This window comes from Perca fluviatilis, chromosome 3 (genome assembly GCF_010015445.1).
Source record: "Perca fluviatilis chromosome 3, GENO_Pfluv_1.0, whole genome shotgun sequence".
NCBI lineage: Eukaryota > Metazoa > Chordata > Actinopteri > Perciformes > Percidae > Perca > Perca fluviatilis.
Genome location: NC_053114.1, coordinates 9,180,886 through 9,199,526, shown reverse-complemented (window position 1 = coordinate 9,199,526; position 18,641 = coordinate 9,180,886). Strand labels below are relative to the sequence as shown.

General features: G+C 40.6%; 1 protein-coding gene across 2 annotated transcripts in view; it reads left to right on the top strand.

The window, feature by feature from the left end:
- arnt2 (aryl-hydrocarbon receptor nuclear translocator 2) overlaps positions 1 to 18,641 on the top strand; it is a 76,336-nt gene that overhangs the window by 30,051 nt on the left and 27,644 nt on the right. For both annotated transcript variants that reach the window (XM_039794769.1, XM_039794771.1), the window contains 6 exons: positions 364 to 577; positions 2,359 to 2,572; positions 7,645 to 7,747; positions 11,591 to 11,656; positions 12,364 to 12,449; positions 17,802 to 17,878. In XM_039794769.1, coding sequence (XP_039650703.1) covers positions 364 to 577; positions 2,359 to 2,572; positions 7,645 to 7,747; positions 11,591 to 11,656; positions 12,364 to 12,449; positions 17,802 to 17,878 — 760 coding nt within the window. The remainder of the gene's footprint in view (positions 1 to 363; positions 578 to 2,358; positions 2,573 to 7,644; positions 7,748 to 11,590; positions 11,657 to 12,363; positions 12,450 to 17,801; positions 17,879 to 18,641) is intronic.

The following is an 18,641-nucleotide window of genomic DNA, read 5'->3' as shown; positions in this document are numbered from 1 at the left end:
ATTGAATCTGTGATATGTAACATTATACCAGCATTTATCTTATGAAATAATAGTAAATATAATAATCAAAAGCTGAATGAAAAATTTTAAACCAAATGTTACACCAAACATTCAACTAAATATTCACATTTGATTATTCGCGGTCTTCACGATTAGCTAATCGCATTCTTTCAAATCACGATTTAGATCGGAAAATGATTCATCGTTCAGCCCTAGTTGTGGTGAAGCACAGTGAAAAGTCTGGAGAGTTATTTTTTATTTTAAATCCGGATCAGATGCTTCAGCTGTTGTTCATTTGTTGGCTGGCTGGTGGTTCTCAGTGTGTGCTCTCCAAACGTCTGACTGCGCTCTCCTCTGTTTCAGAGAGAACCACAGTGAGATTGAGCGACGCCGGCGCAACAAAATGACCCAGTACATCACCGAGCTGTCGGACATGGTCCCTACCTGCAGCGCGCTGGCCCGGAAACCGGATAAACTGACCATCCTGCGTATGGCTGTCTCCCATATGAAATCCATGAGGGGCACCGGCAACACGTCCACCGATGGCGCCTACAAGCCCTCCTTTCTCACTGAACAGGTACTGTTCTGTCAGAGAGCCACAGATCTGTCATACGGGACAGATTCAGATCAAACATATTCACCTTCCTCACATTGTTTCTTGTTATATTTTATAACCACATTTAATTTCATTTAATTGAAGTGGTTTGGGCAGTGAACATGCTTTAATATCAAAGTAAGAATCAGAATCAGAAGACTTTATTGATCCCTTCAGGGAAATTGTAAAGTTGCAGTTGCTTAGTCAGATTTAAGGTTAAAAAAAAAGTAGAGTAAGAAAAATATATATATATATGTATAAAGTAACATAGCTTAAGTGCAAGAAATAGAAGATAGAATGAAGTAGTACTTCATAAAGTAAGATTATTTTAAAATGATTATGTTGTACAATGGATTGTACAAATGCTATTGGAGTCCAGTGTGAACATAGGTAGCTGCAGTGAACAAGTGGCTGGAACATGTCAGACTACAATGGTATCAAGTATTGCACTATTGTAACTAATACATTATTGCACATAATTGTCCAAAACAACATTATAGAGATGTGATATGGAAATAGTCCAGTTTTGACACTCCACAAGTAAAAAATCGGTTCTATAAATTCATCTTCACAAACTAATTGTGGAAATTCTCAGTTTGGACAGCCATCTGGTGAGCAAGATGAACATTTTCAGACAAGTCCAAAAACAACTGGGACTCCCTTCATGAATGCTTATCTAGGTTTTTGAAACCAAGATATAAAGTTAGTAATCTTCAAACCTGATCATAACGGGAATAACAGTGTGCATGTAGAAATATTCTGTGCATCAGAATAAGAGCTCACTCAACGTAGAAATTGTAATTGTTTGTAATCGTTACAAACCTCATTCAAAACTAGTGGATTAAACCTTTTCCCATCTTGCTCAATGTATGATGCAAATCTTCTCCCCGGCTACTTTCGTTTTTCAAAATACGTTTTCTCTTTTTGCACATTAGGTCCAAAATGTTCCTCTGTGAAGAAGCATTGTTTGTCATGTACAAGAGTATGTAACACTCAGGGGAACCAATGGGAGATGTCCTCCGCCTCCGCCGTTATTGCAGGATTGGTATATTCTGATAAAGCCATTGCTTCACAACAAAAGCACCATAGTAACAGGGCCACAAGCTCATAACAGGTCCATCCTTTTACAAAGGGTGAGCTGGATTCAGTGTCTTGCGTGTTGAAATTGGACTTTGCTTACCGTGGCCAAACATGCTCACTGTCTTTTTTAAGTGTGCATCCTGGAAATGTTCCAAGAAACTGGAAGAAATGTTAGGAAACCTTGAAAATGACTCCCTGGGCAGATCACTACCTACTAATCTGGAGAGTGGTTTGAGACACACCCTGAGACTGATGATTGTCATGATTATATACACGGACAATGGAAGGCTATAGCCAGTGTGTAACTGTCAAATGAAACACAGCTTGATTTGTCATTTAATAAGCTCAGTGGCTCCAACTCTGCTGTAACTTGCGCGTAACGCATGCGGAGCACACTACGCTTCCACTGTAATCAATGAAACTGGCTACACCGGGCACGAGAGCAGCGCGTAAGTGGTGCGTATGCACCGCAGATATCCGCTCTACAAGCCTAGAAGTAGGACAGTCTTGTATTTATATCTTTTACGTGAGGTGTGTGCGGCCCTTTTACACAGAAATGGATCAAGTGTCTATATTTCTTTTAAATGAAACTACAAATATACAGGAAAAACAACTTAATGACTGTCAGTGAGCGTATTGGCAGTTTGGTTTTGAGAGTTTCTGTTTCTTTCTGCTCCCTGTAGGAACTGAAGCATCTGATCCTGGAGGCGGCGGACGGCTTCCTGTTTGTGGTTGCTGCGGAGACGGGACGGGTGATCTACGTGTCGGACTCGGTGACGCCGGTGCTGAACCATCCCCAGTCGGAGTGGTTTGGCAGCACTCTTTATGAACAGGTCCACCCCGACGACGTGGACAAGCTGAGGGAACAGCTCAGTACTTCAGAAAACTCCATGACAGGTAGAGGCAGTACCGTCACTAAAAACTCTCTTCCAGCTGAAAGTTTTCCTTTTTTTTCCTGCTTTTGCTGATAAATAGTCGGCTTGTTAGCTAACGTAAGATCAGCGAATTGTGTTGTTAGCCTACAATGTTAGTTCAATGTGAAGGATTTTGGCAAGGCTATCTTGATATCAAATGCCTGCACTTCTCTCTGATGTCACCTTTTTCAGCCCTTCTGAGTTTGCAGGTATGTAGTTAGATTGTGTATTTGAATCAATGAGGTAATGATTAACTGCTGACTGGGAGGAGTGAAGTGGCTTTCCAGACCCTGGTCCGTCCGCAGCTGCTCCCTGGCTAGGTGCGCTGCTTCCTTGGCTGGGGCTCCACTCTGGTGCTGCCGGCTCCTTCCCTTGTCACTTGATGGAAACTTCACCGTTGTCACTCGGTTGACAGTTAATCTAGTATACATTGAAAAACATCGAGAAAACTTAATATACTAACTCAGGAAACGCTGGATTAACTCTACACGTGTCCTCCACTCTGTTTCCCTTCTGCTTTAAGCCTTATGACACATGCAGGCCACACCCACCCCAATCAGCCGTCAATGAACAATCAGAGTTGAATTATGACGTGACACTATGTTAACTTGATTAACCATGCTGCAGTGCCAGTAATCCTTTTTTCATCGTCATTCGTCAGAATGACCGACCGTAGTTTCAACTTGTCATAGCAGGAAAGGCAAAACAAATTTCAATGTGATGGCTCAGTTCCATGAAGTGTCCCATTAAGCCATGCCAGTGAGCCAGCAAGCACAATACCAGGTGTTGATTGTATGGGAAATGGTATTACTCTGACTTTGCTGTAAATCTACAACGGCAACGGATTTCACAAGTTCACCTGGAACTCCCAAACCACAAGTATGTCAGTTTCTCACTGCCATTGTTTTCACATAGAGCTTAGTGTTAGCTACGATTGCTGACATCAGCTAACGGTAGCGCTTGTTGCAGCGGACCTCTACATAACTTCAGTCAAGTTAAATTTAAAGCTATAGTGCATAGTTTTCTGTCTCCCCCATGAGGAATTCTAAGTAATGACAACATCCACGCAGTTGCTTGTAGCCAAGGACGACATGGAAGATTAAAAAAAATACATGATGGACTTAGGGCTGGGCGATATGGCTGAAAACAGTGTGAGCGATAATTATTGATATTGTTTATAACCTATTTAAAATAAGGACCAGGAGAAAAATATGTATATTATATAGGCTATATTAAATTTAAACAAATGGTAACCTGGCTTCTCGACAGCGCTCAGCATGTCTGCCTCCGTTATTTCTTTGTACCGTTTAGTAAGGCACTCATGCAGAGTACCTCTCCATGGTGGTCTGCTGCTTGTGCGGTGTTGCAGCTGCAGATGTTGGTCGTTGCTGGCGAATACGGCTGTGCTCCAAAGTGTGAGCGCGGCTAAGGTGGTAAAACAAGTTTGTGGTATTACCAGTGTTGGTGGGGACGACGGTCTTGCATAATTTGCTGACGACATTGGTCTGACTACGGTCAGACTTATAAAATCCTAAAAACTGCCATACTGACTTTTCCTGTTTTATCAACAATTTCCTCGCTCGCTGCGGCACTCACTTTCCACTTATCACTCCACGCCGCCGGTTCTGTTATTGAAGAATCCAACACAAGACAGCGATATGGCGCAACCAAACTTGATACTGTTACAGGATTGGCTGTTAGAGTGTCACTCCCAACGTTGCTAGGTTACCATGTTTTCATGCAACCAAACTTGCTTCGCAACCTCTGGTTTCTTCCGTTTCTTCCGTTTCTTCCGATGAAGAAAAACAAGTTATCGAACGTTTTATCGAACGCATTTTCTATTGATATTGATTACGCGTCTATTGCGAGACATATCATTATCGTTTTATCGCCCAGCCCTAGATGGACTTTTCAGAAGAGGTAATTATCTTTACTCGAGCATCTATGCGCGAAAGTCGCTGGGCGACTCCATTTAGTAAACATAGCCATACTGAGAAATACAGAGAGAGTTGTGTGGAGCCGATAGGCTCAATTAGCTTTGTGTCAACTCATCTTGCAATGGCTTGAATCTAACGGATGCCAAATAATATAAAATAGTGGCGCACTATAGCAGACAGTTCTATATATATATTTTTTTTTATATCAAATAATGGCAAAAAGAAACAGACTTAACATGCTTGCTGTCTGGTAGTTCCAGGTGAACTCATGGAAGACGTAGCGTATGCTAGCTGTGTGGCCAGGCTTCAGAGCGGGCTGTGGGTCCAGAAGACATTTCCAGACGTTTCCTTCAGATTACATGTACATCATGCTCTCCTTGTCCCCTCTGCTCAAGCCCCCCAGAAATTAAATCAAAAAAATGAAAAGAAAAGTTTGAAAAACACTGAATGCACTGAAAAAAGTGTGACATGAAGAAAAAAAATAAAAACAGAAGGCAAAAGAAAGAATTAAAACAATGTTAAAATCATAAATAAAGCTACCAGGACAGCGCTCCAATTTGATAGTTCATCATAGAGGTTTCGGGCAGCGGCAGAGTGTACTCGGGCAATTAGAAACGATACTCCACACACAGGTGGGTTTAATTACACAGCCAATGGCCTGAATCTGATTGACAGTAACTCCAGATCAGGTGAGCAGGAAAGGGATAGCATTTTAACATTCCTACTTTTAATATTCCTCTGTTCTGTCACATTATGTGTGTGTGTTATACAGTAAGACACTGAGGGTGAGAGTGACATTTAAAATGTAAAGCTGTCCAGCATGCTCAAAGTGCTCACTAGAGGGCAACATTGTCTTGTTAAATCTCTTCCTCTGCGTGATACTCTGGAGGCTCCACAGTCAACTCTCTGAGTTTGTATTTGTGTCTGTCAGTCGGTGCGTCTGACCCCGGAGGCCTTCTGAACTGTGTAATCCACATAACACAATCATCTTCATGTAGAGCTGTGACAGATGAAAACACACACACACACACACACACACACACACACACACACACACACACACACACACACACACACACACACACACACGAGCATGCACGCATACATGAGCTCATACACATCCTCTGAAGTCCGAACATTTCTCCGGGTTACATTTCATTCAGTGGAACCGAAGCAGTGTGTTTTGAAGTCTTCTGCTGCTCAGTGTTTGAAATGTTGCATGTTTTTCCAGTTTACTGACGTGGAGCCAGAACACCAGTTGTTGCTGTCTGTAGTTCATTGTGGGAATAATGATAATCCATTAACTGTTTTGGAATCTTTTCTTTCGGGGGTGGGTGGGGGGGAGGGGTAACAACATGTTACTCAGTAGGCTTTAGGCATGTTGGTGAACATTGGACAGAGTCCCATCGCAGGTTAGCTGCTCCCACTTCTTAGGCTAAGCTGGCAATGTCCTGAGTCCCGCTCTGGACTTACTACACAGACACAAGATTGATATCAATCTTCTCATCATACTCTCGGAAAGCAAGAAAATAACGTTGAACTATTTATTTAATGCTGTTGGTGGAGTCTCTTTCAGTCTCTGATCTGCAATGTGGAGAAAGATGGAGGAATTTTAATAGACAGTACAGCTGGGCGATGGAGAAAATCAAGTATCACGATATTTTTGACCAAATACATCAATGTCGATATTGTAGGGTTGACTATTGGTGCTTTCACAAAATATTAACAGAATGAGAGCTTTGATAAATAATCACCAATAATGCAGATTCAGTGATCAAGTGGGTAAAGGCAAATAATAAAACTAGTAAGTCTGGTAAGTTCAGACAATTACATCACTGTACTGTAATGCAGCCTTTTAAACCAGGAAAAGACAACATTTGTGTCATATCATGATGTTACCATATCCAAAATTTCAGACAATATATAGCCTCATATATAGATGTTGATATAATATCGATATATTGCGCAGCCCTAATATACAGTGTGTCATCTTAAACTTAGCTATTTGTCCTCTTAAGTGTTTCCTCTTGCTCCTGAAAGCAGGTTTTTCCCGATAGTGGAGATAGCGAGAGGGGAGGAACATCCAGCGCATCTCCCATGCGCCAGATGTCAGTCTTTATCCCAGCAATGTACATCCATTGAGCCAGACTAGCTCTCCCATGTACACTTATAAAAACGTCATCCTGGCAGCAAAACGTGTCATTGTTGCTGAGGAATGTTGAAGAAGATAGACACTTTATTATTTGTCAAATACAGTTGTACAGTACAATGTAGTGAAATTCAATCTCTGCATTTAACCGTAACAGTATTTTCCCTGGGTTTGTGGAAGACATATGTGCGCATATTTGGCGCAGGGGTTTAGGGGTCGTCCCTCAAGAACATGTGATGTTTTTGAATAAAAAAAATAAATAATGCAATTTCAGATCATTTTGGATCATTATGATAACCATATCTCTGTCTAAAACGTTAGCAAAGCTGGAGCAGATAATACATAAATAACTCTCAAAAAACTTAAGGACAAAACTGGCTAAAGAAGTTCAACTACAATCATTAGATCTGAGTATCTGAGTGTCATTTAGTTCTGAGTTTTGATGCTCACGTTGATTTTATTCGTCCGGGTGTTGTAGTTAGTCTGTCTAAATAATTGTTCAAATGGTTGTGCTCCGTGACATGCTTGAGTGGAAATAATCAGCATTCATGCTAACGTAGTTCCCCAGCGATTTAAGCAGTTATTTTTATTTATATTATAATCCTCCAACTAATGTGACCCTAAATAGTAGAATAGTCGATTGCTTGAACGAAGATGTCTTAGGTCATGTGACATGCCATTTTAGGCCATTAACAGGTGTGGAACATTTTTAAACTCCTTTTTTCTTTATCTGATGCAAGGGTCAAAAAACAGGGTTTGCTGCGCTGTATGGATTGTAAAGCCTTCTGAGGCAAATTTGTGATTTGTGGTATTGTGCTATAATAAAATTGAATTAAACACATACAACACCATTTGCTCCTCCTTCAGGTTTCCTACTAAGACCACAGGTTATAAGGAGTAACCAGTTTGTTGTAAATAAGTCTGTACTGGTCTACATGTTAATGGTATGTGTGGTTTGTGTGTTAACAGGACGGATTCTGGACCTGAAGACAGGAACAGTGAAGAAGGAGGGACAGCAGTCCTCCATGAGGATGTGCATGGGGTCCCGGCGCTCCTTCATCTGCCGCATGAGGTGTGTGTGCGACTGTGTGTGTGTTTGTGTGTGTGTGTGTGTGTGTGTGTGTGTGTGTGTGTGTGTCTGTGTGTCTGTTGACTTGGTGAAAAGTGTTGTTATTATTATTTTTAAACTCAGTGAGCAGTCAATCCAAAGCTAGGCTGTCTGCAGTCATGCACAAGTGTTACATTATCTTGTTTTATTTAAACATAATTCAATTTCAATTAAATTTCATTTATAGTGTCAATTACAGAAAGAGTAGGTCTAGACCACACTCTTTAATTTACAAAGACCCAACAATTTCCCAAGAGCAAGCATTTGGTGTGACAGTGGCAAGGAAAAACTTCAGATACAAATATACAGAGTCACAGAGACACTGATACAGATATACAGAGTCACAGAGACACTGATACAGGGCAAAGATTTGTCTGATACAGACAAATCTCAAGGCACTACATTTCCAAAACTTCTAAATGTTATAGTATTTTGTTATGTCAACCTTAATATTGTGATTTTTTCCAAAATAAATTGTGAAATATTTAGGTTAGGGATTAGTCCATTCACATATTTAAATTCTTATATTTTACTGTAAAACTGCAATTAGATGAACTGACGATGGAATTGTTGAGAATATAACTGATCTAACGATGTGTAGCATGTCCATATTGCCATAAAAAAAATAGAAAGCAAAATAGCACATTTTACACTGCTGAGTTCACTAGAGTTTTGTGTGGGTTCAAGCTGTTGGGTAAGCTGCCCGGCTGTGTGTAGTATGTGGGGGCTGTGTGTATCCTTGCTGCTATGTCATAAATAAGGGGTTTCTCACTCCTTGAGGCTCTGCAGTCCAGTTTTTTGACTCAGAGACCAGAGTTTGAGGATTTGAGATGAATTTAGGAATTGTGTCACGAATAGATTTAGATTAAAGACTCATTAAAATGAATAAGGTGTGGCTAAATCGAAGCCTATTGAAAACAAATGGAGCCTCTGATATAAGGTCACATCTGCTATGTAACAGTGATTGGGAATCAAATGACAAGAAGGCAAGCTGAAATGGTACTCGTGATAAATAGCGGAGGGCTATTGTAATGCTGCAGGCAGTCAGCAGTATGTAGCTCAAAAAGTGACAGCCATTCAACTTTGCATTAGACATATATATTTTCTTTCTTTCAGCTGCTGCCTAAACAGGACATTCAAGAGTCGTGTTGAGCAGTTTCTAATTAATCCCTCAAAACGCTTTTACAATAATGTTTGATTTGTGATTGTGGTGATCAGGCTATCATCCCCACAATTATTTATAAAAATAGAAAATGCAGTACCAAGGTGAGCTGAAAGCAGAGAAGGAAACTAGATGTAAGATACTAACAGGTAAAAAGTAGAGTGGAGCAATAATCAGGATTACAATAATAATAGTAGTTGAACATTAGTTTATGGAATAAATTCAAGGTATGAATGGGATTAAAACTCCTAATGTAGAGAATGGATTCTCATTTTTTCTCTCAATGTCACTCATTTGTTTCTCATTTTCACTCTCATTTTCTATGGAATGCTTTGGAGCCCAGCTGTCTTACACTGGCAACATCATTACTCACATTATTACTATCGCAGTTGTTACGGCCACAGCAAACAAACACAACTTAAATGTGACCGTCAACATATCAAAAAAGAACACCAAACCCGAATATTAGTTAAAGTAAATTAAAGTTTATTCACAACTTAACTATTATTGATTAAACCAAAACTATGGGAGTCTGGAAGTCTGGCCAAAAAGAACAAAAGAAGGGAAGAAGCCTGAGCCAACCCATCAAGGGCTGTCGAACCCAGAACTCCCCGCCCCCCCAAAAAACGAAAGAGTAGTGACTAACTAACAGAAACAAAGCCGCGGAAGCTAGACTACCAGACCTCCATCCTCAAAGCAATAAAACACAAAAGAAGACAAAAGAAGACAACAGTGATCAGAGCTGCTTCAGTCTCAGAGACCCTATCCCTGTCTCCTAGCCTTCCTTATATACAGGGGCGGGGCCACACTGACAATCAGGAATCAGGAACACCTGAGATGAACAGAGAGGAAGAAGAGAGCAGGGCGTGGAGCGCATAACAGAAGTTATTATGCATTATTATACACATTTCAAAATATTAGTATTAGTATTTTCCTCGATAATCAAGCAAGTAGACTGATGATACCATTATATCCCAATGGCAGCATTGTAAATCGCAATCGTAAAATGACTTTTTTTCTCCAAATCCAAATCTTCCTAGTTCCCAGATACTTACACTTTCCTACAAACTCAATGCCAGAGATGGTGGGAGAGAGATTTCTTCCTCAAATCAATGACCATGTCCTTGGTCTTTGTGGCATTTAATTGGAAAAAGGCCTCATCGCACCCCCGAGGTTGTTGATTAAATAACTGATGATTCCATGCGGCATAGATAATTAGACTTAGCAGGCTCCTTATCTATATGCTAATAATTATTGCCATGTGGCAGACACCACTCTATCTCCGCTCCAGAGCTGCTGACCCTGTACAAACCCAGTTTCTTGCTAAATATTTCTCTTTCCTTGTGTCAGGATATCACATTATCATAGCCCTCATGACTCATTGGCTACAAACTACATCAACGCAGCTTTTACTGCTTCAAGGGTTTTGAAGGGGCTCTTGTTTAGTTTAACAAAACAGCAGACCTTTTCCATTTTCCTTCTTTCTGTCCAGCGCGTGCTGGCTGTAGCCTTGTTTTGTCTGGATCCATCACAAAGGCCTGCGAGTCGCACGAGATCGGAAGTGTGTCATGTTGTTTAGAATTTGTTGGACTGGCATGTTCTCCTGTTCTGTTGCTATTCCAGGCTCTGCATAATTCAAACAGCATGCAGTCGGAAAGACATTGCAAGCAAACAGTGAAACTCAACCACTTCTGTGACACGTACGTTAACATGGTTTAGAGGAACACAGCACATTTCAGGGAAGCCATTATAGGTTCCAGGCAGGCTTATGTAATGTTCAGCCACAAAACTGGCCTTTCTACAGAAAACGACTGTTTACCACTGGCCTGAAAGAAATTCCACTGAAAGCAATGGCTGCCTCCAGGGTTCAAGCTCCAGTTTGTAACCCTTTTGACTTGGGGTTCATTCTATACACTGAGCAGGGATAACATGTAGTCAGGCCTCATTTTGGCAATGTTACAAAAACAACCTACTGCCATGGCCAGACAAGTGTAGTCACTCAGTCATGCTTCCTGCAAGCTGTGGAGCTTTAAGTCAGCCTGATTGTGCTGATTCAGACGAGGAATGCTTCATCTTTGTTCTATTTGTGTAATTGTTATCTAACTGTGTGTATTTTTCTTTTCATTTCTTCTTTTGAGCGAAGCTGCTCAAGAACGCAAAATTAATTTCAGTGTAAATTGACGATAAAGTTGTATTGTGTCGTATGTCAATGGAACTGTATGTACGAAAACTGATGTGAAATAGTATTTACATGATCAAAATGAATCCAAACACAAATCATATAACCCATCCAATAGGGATGTTAATGTTTAACCATTTACCCGTAACCGGCAAATAAGAATTTTGACCGATTATTATTACTATTAGTTAAACTGTTAAAACAATATTTATAAAAAAGTTATTAAAAAACGAAAAACAAAGAGGATATACTTATATACTTGTTTACCCCCCCATAAAAATTACAAATAAAATTGATTGGTTGATCATGATTGATTGAATAAAGAGATCATGTCAGCTGTGTCTGTACATGACATTGTTTGCCAAGCAGTGCTGCCTCCTACTGTGATTAGCAACCATGATTGCTGGTATCATGTACCACTGGAATGTAATTTGTGCTTTTTCTTTTCTTTTGTGTTTGTGTGCAGGTGCGGTAGTGCTCCTCTGGATCACATCTCCCTAAACCGTCTGTCTACCATGAGGAAGAGATACAGGTACATGGTTGTGACTCCTCTCTGCCTCACCCTCGTTCCCCGGTTTGACATGTTCTTGTCAGGCTTCAAAGTCCTGTTCCAGTCTCTGACTGGCTGTTGACAGTCAGCAGATAAAATCATATAGTGTGCGATATGTATAGATTCTAGTCCCGTCTTTGTAGATTTCAGCTAGTCTTTGGGTTTGTCACAAACTGTCCAGCTGCTAAAATCCAGATGAGAGATGAGAGGAGATAAAACAAATGTTGATTCTGTATGTCCATCTGGGTTGCTTTCAATTATTACCTACACTCACAGGCTTTGCAATCAACAGGAAGTGTTTTAAAGCTACATCGTGTAGCTGGCGAGTAATCTCCCCCTTGCATTCGTCACGGTGCCAATAGGTGTAAGAGGGCGAAATGCGGAGGTATATCTCTCTTTGGCTGATGTATTTTAAAGATGGAGGCGCTACATGGCTGCCGTCATTCGAGCAAGTCGCTCGTATGTATTCTGAATGATTCTGGGTTTTGTCTCTCAGGCGACAGCACAATGCCCTAATCGTTCGATTGCTGCAGAAGGGATGTGTGTATTGTTATACTTACTGCATTGTTGTTGAGTACCTAACATGTTGCTGTGTGTGTGTGTGTGTGTGTGTGTGTGTGTGTGTGTGTGTGTGTGTGTGTGTGTGTTGTGTGTGTGTGTGTGTGTGTGTGTGTGTGTGTGATGGACAGGAATGGCCTTGGACCCTCAAAAGAAGGAGAGGCTCAGTACTCTGTGGTGCATTGCACTGGCTACATCAAAGCATGGCCTCCTGCAGGTAAACACACACACACACACACACACACTTTAACCTCCTGAGTTATGTGATCACAAGTGGAGTAGACAATAACCTTATTTTTAGTTTCATAAAACGTACCTGGATTCATTAATATGTAGGATATTAGGCTAAAGACATTACTGTTTAGATAATGCAACTTCTGCTGTTGCTATTTAGAAGTCGGCAAGCCTGATTGGTCATGAGAATGTGTGTGTACTTCAGGCATGTGTGTAGTGTATAATAACAACAGAGTGTAAATTTGAATTTCCCCATTAGGGATCAATAAAGAGTATAAATTATAAATTATAATTATTTCACTATGTTAAACATTTCTCAAAGATGTGCGTTAGCTCTCCTGTCCAACTATTTTGCTGACCTGCAGACGGAAATAAAAAAGATAAAAAAACTCCCTAACCCATCCGAATATGTTTTTTCTGTTTACCACTCTCATCAAATTTAAGCCAAGTCACTTTGTTTGGAACCTCCTTGAAGACCCCCATTTAAATCATTAGTCTCCTGATATTCCATATTTGATTACCTGCGCGCTGGCGACAGTCGTGGCCAGAGGCACTATGTTTTTGTACCATTTGCATGAACGCTTTGAGAGAATTTCCTCAAATTTAGCACAAAGTCCACTTAGACTTAAGGATGAACTGATTAGATCTTGCATACCTCATAAGGCCTGCTCATAAGTATTCACAAACAAATACTTCAAATACTTATGAACTGTCATTTGGTAATTAATTTAATTTAGTTTAATGTTTAATTTACTTTAATTTATTTTAATAATTAATTTACACTTTTATGAAGTGTCATTTGAAAAGTTATGACACTTTTAATGCAAAGTTAGCATTGTTTGAGATGTTTGTGTTATGACAACTTGACATTAACCTAGACAACATAACCATAAACATGTCATAGCAGGCCTAATTATCAAACCCAAAGAAACTATTTAGCTTTATGTATTAACATTACATTAAACGTGGTAAAAGTTAACAGTTAAAGTGGTTGGTTATTAGACCTGGCATTAGAGGCTGGCATTAGACCAATATAATTGTGTCATGAATATTTTCCTTAACCTTAAGTCAAGTGAAACAATTTGGACTTGTCATAAAGATGTCATGAAATGGTAAACGGCCAGTTTGATGACAGCGAATACAGTACCGAGGTGATTTATGGAGTTTTGGACGGATAGCTTTAGGCCACTTGTTGCTAAAGTAAACACTAACTGCTGCTTACTGTAGTTAGCTGCCTTTAGCTTGGTTAGCGCGGTTAGCTATACAGCTGTCAGAGCTATGTTCTGTCCTCCACCGGACCCGTTCACTTTGTTCACTGGGAGCTCCCAGTCCAGGCAGAGGCAGCTAATCCTGCCAAGCATGGCAGGGGGAACATAACACACATACAGTGCTATTGGCTACTGTTAACAGTGTCTTCTTTGCATTAATTTTATAATTTAGTGAATTACACTTAATGACATTCATAAAGACTCCTTCATGTTCATGACAGTTGTCATGTCGTGCTATGACGTTGTCATGTCAGTCTTATGCACACCCCTTCAAATAAAGTGTTACCCAAATCACTCTGCAGTTATTTGTGCATTGCGTTTTCTGTTTTAACACCATAGAAGGAAAGTAGGAAAGTAGTTTTGACGGTAAGAAGAACTAAAATAACACAGAAAAAGGTAGAATTACTTACTGTACTGTCAACTGAAAACATTTGTCCAAAATCTGTTCTTAAGGTTAAGAAGATCAGATTATAAAAGAACAGGAGAATCTATTTATAAGAAGTCTTGGATTTAATTTTCAGATATATTTTTACCTGTCACGTGTGTGTGTGTGTGTGTGTGAATGGTTCTTATACTATGTAAAAGCGCTTTGAGGAGTTGTTAAGGCAATAAAAGCGCAATATAAATACAGTCCATATACTGTATGCTAATATAAGGCAATCTTAGCCTCATACTGTATAACTAGTTCAACACACACATACACACACACTGCTTACACTTGTATTGGATGCACCCCATTGGTCTTAAATGGCCTCTTAGAACTTTGACCTGACACTGGAATATTTCTCTTTAACACAAATACACACACACTCACCATATGTGTTTTGAAATCATTGACACATGGTTTACTTCCTTGCACTAAAAATACTCCTTGGAATGTTCTGGGCACAATGCTGCTTGCAAACAGTCATCACACGAGACACACACATACACACTCATAAGTGTCAGATGTATAACAGAGAGACATGCGCTGCAGACACAGATGCATTGCACATTGAGCAGCCGTACAGATGCTGCTGATTGAACTTTTCGAGGAGAGGAATTTATTTATCACGAATTAAGACAGAGTCATGGTTCTGTTTTTTGTTATGTGGAGAGGAGCTAATAGTAAACTGCCGTAGTTTAACTGGAAGGAACAAAAATGTCTGCTCTGTGATTACTACATATTCTCCAGCACCCAGTTCAATCTGGATGTGATTACACACCATTGATATGTTTTTTATAGACTTATTTATCTTCTTTGTGGCCTTTGGATCGGCTGTGGATGGTCCTTGGTAAATCTGGGATTATCCAGACAAGGATTAGAATATGGCTTTTGAAGGTCATTGTTAGGGCTGCACGATTATGGCCAAAATGATAATCACGATTATTTTGATCAATATTGAGATCACGATTAATTATCACGATTATTTGTTGATTTTAGCCAAAACAAAATGTTATTGTCACATAATTATATCCATATTGTGCTACATTCCTCTTCCTTTATTGAAGGATACTGTGAAGGAGTATGCCATTTCAGCTGTTGTGCGACCGCTTTCCACACATGCATGTTTGCCGTGAAAGATACAGGCAACGCAATTTTCTGCTCATCTTAACGGCGCATATGGTGCCCGGTATCTACCAGACAAAATAGCTACACGGATTTCTGTGGCTCATTACGCTGCCACTTACATGTCTGCATTGCGCTCTGATGCTCCGAAACCCACGTTAGAGGCAACATAAACATCTCTGAATGTCACGCTAGTAAACACTAGTAACACGTTACACAGCAGCTAACGTTAGCCTACCGTTAGCCACAGTAGTAACTGGATTAAACACGGCTAAAATGCTGACTGCTAAACAGTGTAGTGTGTCTGTATTTCACTGTAGGATTCCAACAGCGGGACGTCCAACAGTCTGCTGCTAAAGCTATGAGCTAAAAGACACAAACTAGCACTGGTCACTGCTGTTGTCTGAAAAACAACACAGATGGGACACAATGTTGCGTTTACTGGTAAACTGGTAAACATCGTGACCGGCTTATGATGACCGACTGCTACCTGTTGTGGAATATTCCTCACGTTACTCTGTCCTCTGTGACTGTCTACATCTAGAAACTAAGCTGCGCGGTGCAGGCAGGGAACAGCTCTGATTGGCTCATGGAGACATGTGATCAAACAGTGGTTTATGGAGCGCTAGATTGGCTTTGCAAAAACTGTTCTATGAATGGAATGACGCATTTTAAATATCGCTCGATCACGCAAATTTGATCGTGGGAAGCCAAAATCGTGATCGTGATTAAAATTCGATTAATTGTGCAGCCCTAGTCATTGTAAAATCAGTATGATCTGGATCTGATCAAATATTTTTCAGCCTGGAACCCATTGAGAGTTCTTTAAAGGTCCCATGACATGGTGCTCTTTGGTTGCTTTTATATAGGCCTTAGTGGTCCCCTAATACTGCATCTGAAGTCTCTTTCCAGAAATTCAGCCTTGGTGCAGAATTATAGCCACTAGAGCCAGTCCCACAATGAGCTTTCCTTAGTATGTGCCATTTCTGTGTCTGTAGCTATTGAGGAGGAAAGAGGGTAGGGGTGTGGCCTTGACCAACTGCCACTTTGCTCGTTTGAAAGCCATGATGTCTCTCTCTCATGGGTGGGCCAAATTCTCTGGGCGGGCAAAGCAGAGAAAGGGGAGGTAACCTTGCTCCTTATGACCTCATAAGGAGCAAAATTCGAGATCGGCCCATCTGAGCTTTAATTTTCTCAAAGGCAGAGCAGGATACCCAGGGCTCGGTTTACACCTATCGCCATTTCTAGCCACTGGGGGACCATAGGCAGGCTGGGGGAACGCATATTAATGTTAAAAACCCTCATAAAGTGACATTTTCATGCCATGGGACCTTTAATATTGGATATCTGCTTATACCAAGTCTGAGCCAAGACTTAGATTGTCTTTAATGTTGTCTAAATAGAGAGATGGCGTGCCACTCTGTTGAAGTTGTTAGAACTACAGAAACACTCTGATGTACAGTGGTGTTACTGAGTTGAGCCTCTTCTCTAACAAACCAAATTTGGCTAGTTAGTTAGTTAGTTGTAGGGATGTCCCACCGATGTTGCCACCGATCCCGATCCGAATTCATTTAATATTGAGTCGGCCCTTATCAAGTCCTGATCCTATACTTAGCACAGAGCACACTTCAAGTACATTGAAGTTACTAAAATCAATCCAATGTATATGCTTGACAATTGAATATCTCTGCAATGCATAAAGACAAAAATGCCTGCATCCAAAAATCCAAATCCATACAAAATGCCACATAAACAAACAAAAAATAATTTTATAAAGCCCTTATTACAATTCTGCTTTATTTATACATCTTGCGATGCGCCTGGACACATCTCAACACATGACAAGTTTTTATAGACGTGCTTGAAGATGTATTCTGCAGAACGGATCTGTAGCAACAGAAGATTGGTGCAGCTATGTGTTGTGAGCAGTTTGTTTAGGCAGCTATCTGCATTCTCAATATCACATCAACATTTTAAGTTTGATTTGTGGGGCCAGGCAGAGGAACATCTTGGATTTTGAAACCACTGTTTTTAATCAAAATGGAATTGATATGTCTGTTTGTGTCTTTGTCTGCTTCCCCCTTCTCTTTTACTGAATGATTTGTATTAGACAGAGAGGGACACTTTTGAATATTTGTTTCAATGAAATGTGAAATGCGAGCGGAGTTTGGTATTGTGGCTGAAATCTATCTTTCAGTTTGGTAGGCTTAATGGTGAAAACATGACTTATAAATCATTGTAGAGGAGCAGTGGCTGTGTCGGCCCTGTAGATTACCTCTCACTGCTTGCAAAGTTCAAGTAGCAAATGAAAAATTAAGTGGTAAGACTTAATGAGAAATGTCTGTTTGCCTCTCTGTTTCCCACCTCTCTATCTCTCTCAATTCAATTCAAAGGGGCTTTGTTGGCATTAAAGTTTCCATAACAATGTTGCCAAAGCTTCAACATACAATTTGTCCAAATATTCGGACAAAACACAATCAATCTCACTATCTCTGTCTCTCTTCCCCGCCCCCCCCAGGTATGACTATACCAGAAGAAGACACAGAGGCGGGTCAGACTGGAAAATACTGCCTGGTGGCCATTGGAAGACTGCAGGTGTGTGTGGTGCCACGGTCAATTGAACCACTTTGATTCCCCTGAAGGAAATATCATGAATATCATATCGTGTGTGTGTGTGTGTGTGTGTGTGTGTGTGTGTGTGTGTGTGTGTGTGTGTGTGTGTGTGTGTGTGTGTGTGTGTGTGTCCGACGGTCCGGCAAAAACACAGGTCTTTCCATTCATTTTCAATTGGGTTAGTGCATTCGGACTGAAACAGTGGGGGGCACAGAGAGACCGATTCAACTTTTGGAGAAACGCAACCCAACGTCACGCTGCAGTGGCCAATCATGTAACTGGAGATCAGACTTGTGTTGAGCTATGGTTTTTAGGCGATGTGAGAGTCCCGTACAGGAAACAGGAAACATCGCTGCCCTCTATCACTGCCACAAGAAAATTTTAAAACACCAAACACAAGAACTGAACTTCCCAGGAGTTTGTGGAACAGCTGACAGTTTCCTCAGTCCCTCCGTCTCTTTTCTTTCTCTCTTTCTCCAGGAAATGAAGCTGCCTTCAAGTGCGGTCGATAATGTCGAGATCTTAAAATGATCTGACGGAAAACGTCAAGTATTTGTGAAATATAAAGTCTACTTGTGCTACATTGGGGGGTTAAAGAACACGACAGGACGTCACAGAAGTGGGCCATTTAAGTGACACTCCACCGGTTCACTTTTGTTGCTCTTAATGGGCCCTTAGGCTACCTCCTGGGACACATTCCAGACAAAAGCTGTGTCCCCATTGGGAAAAGCTGATTTTTCGGTTG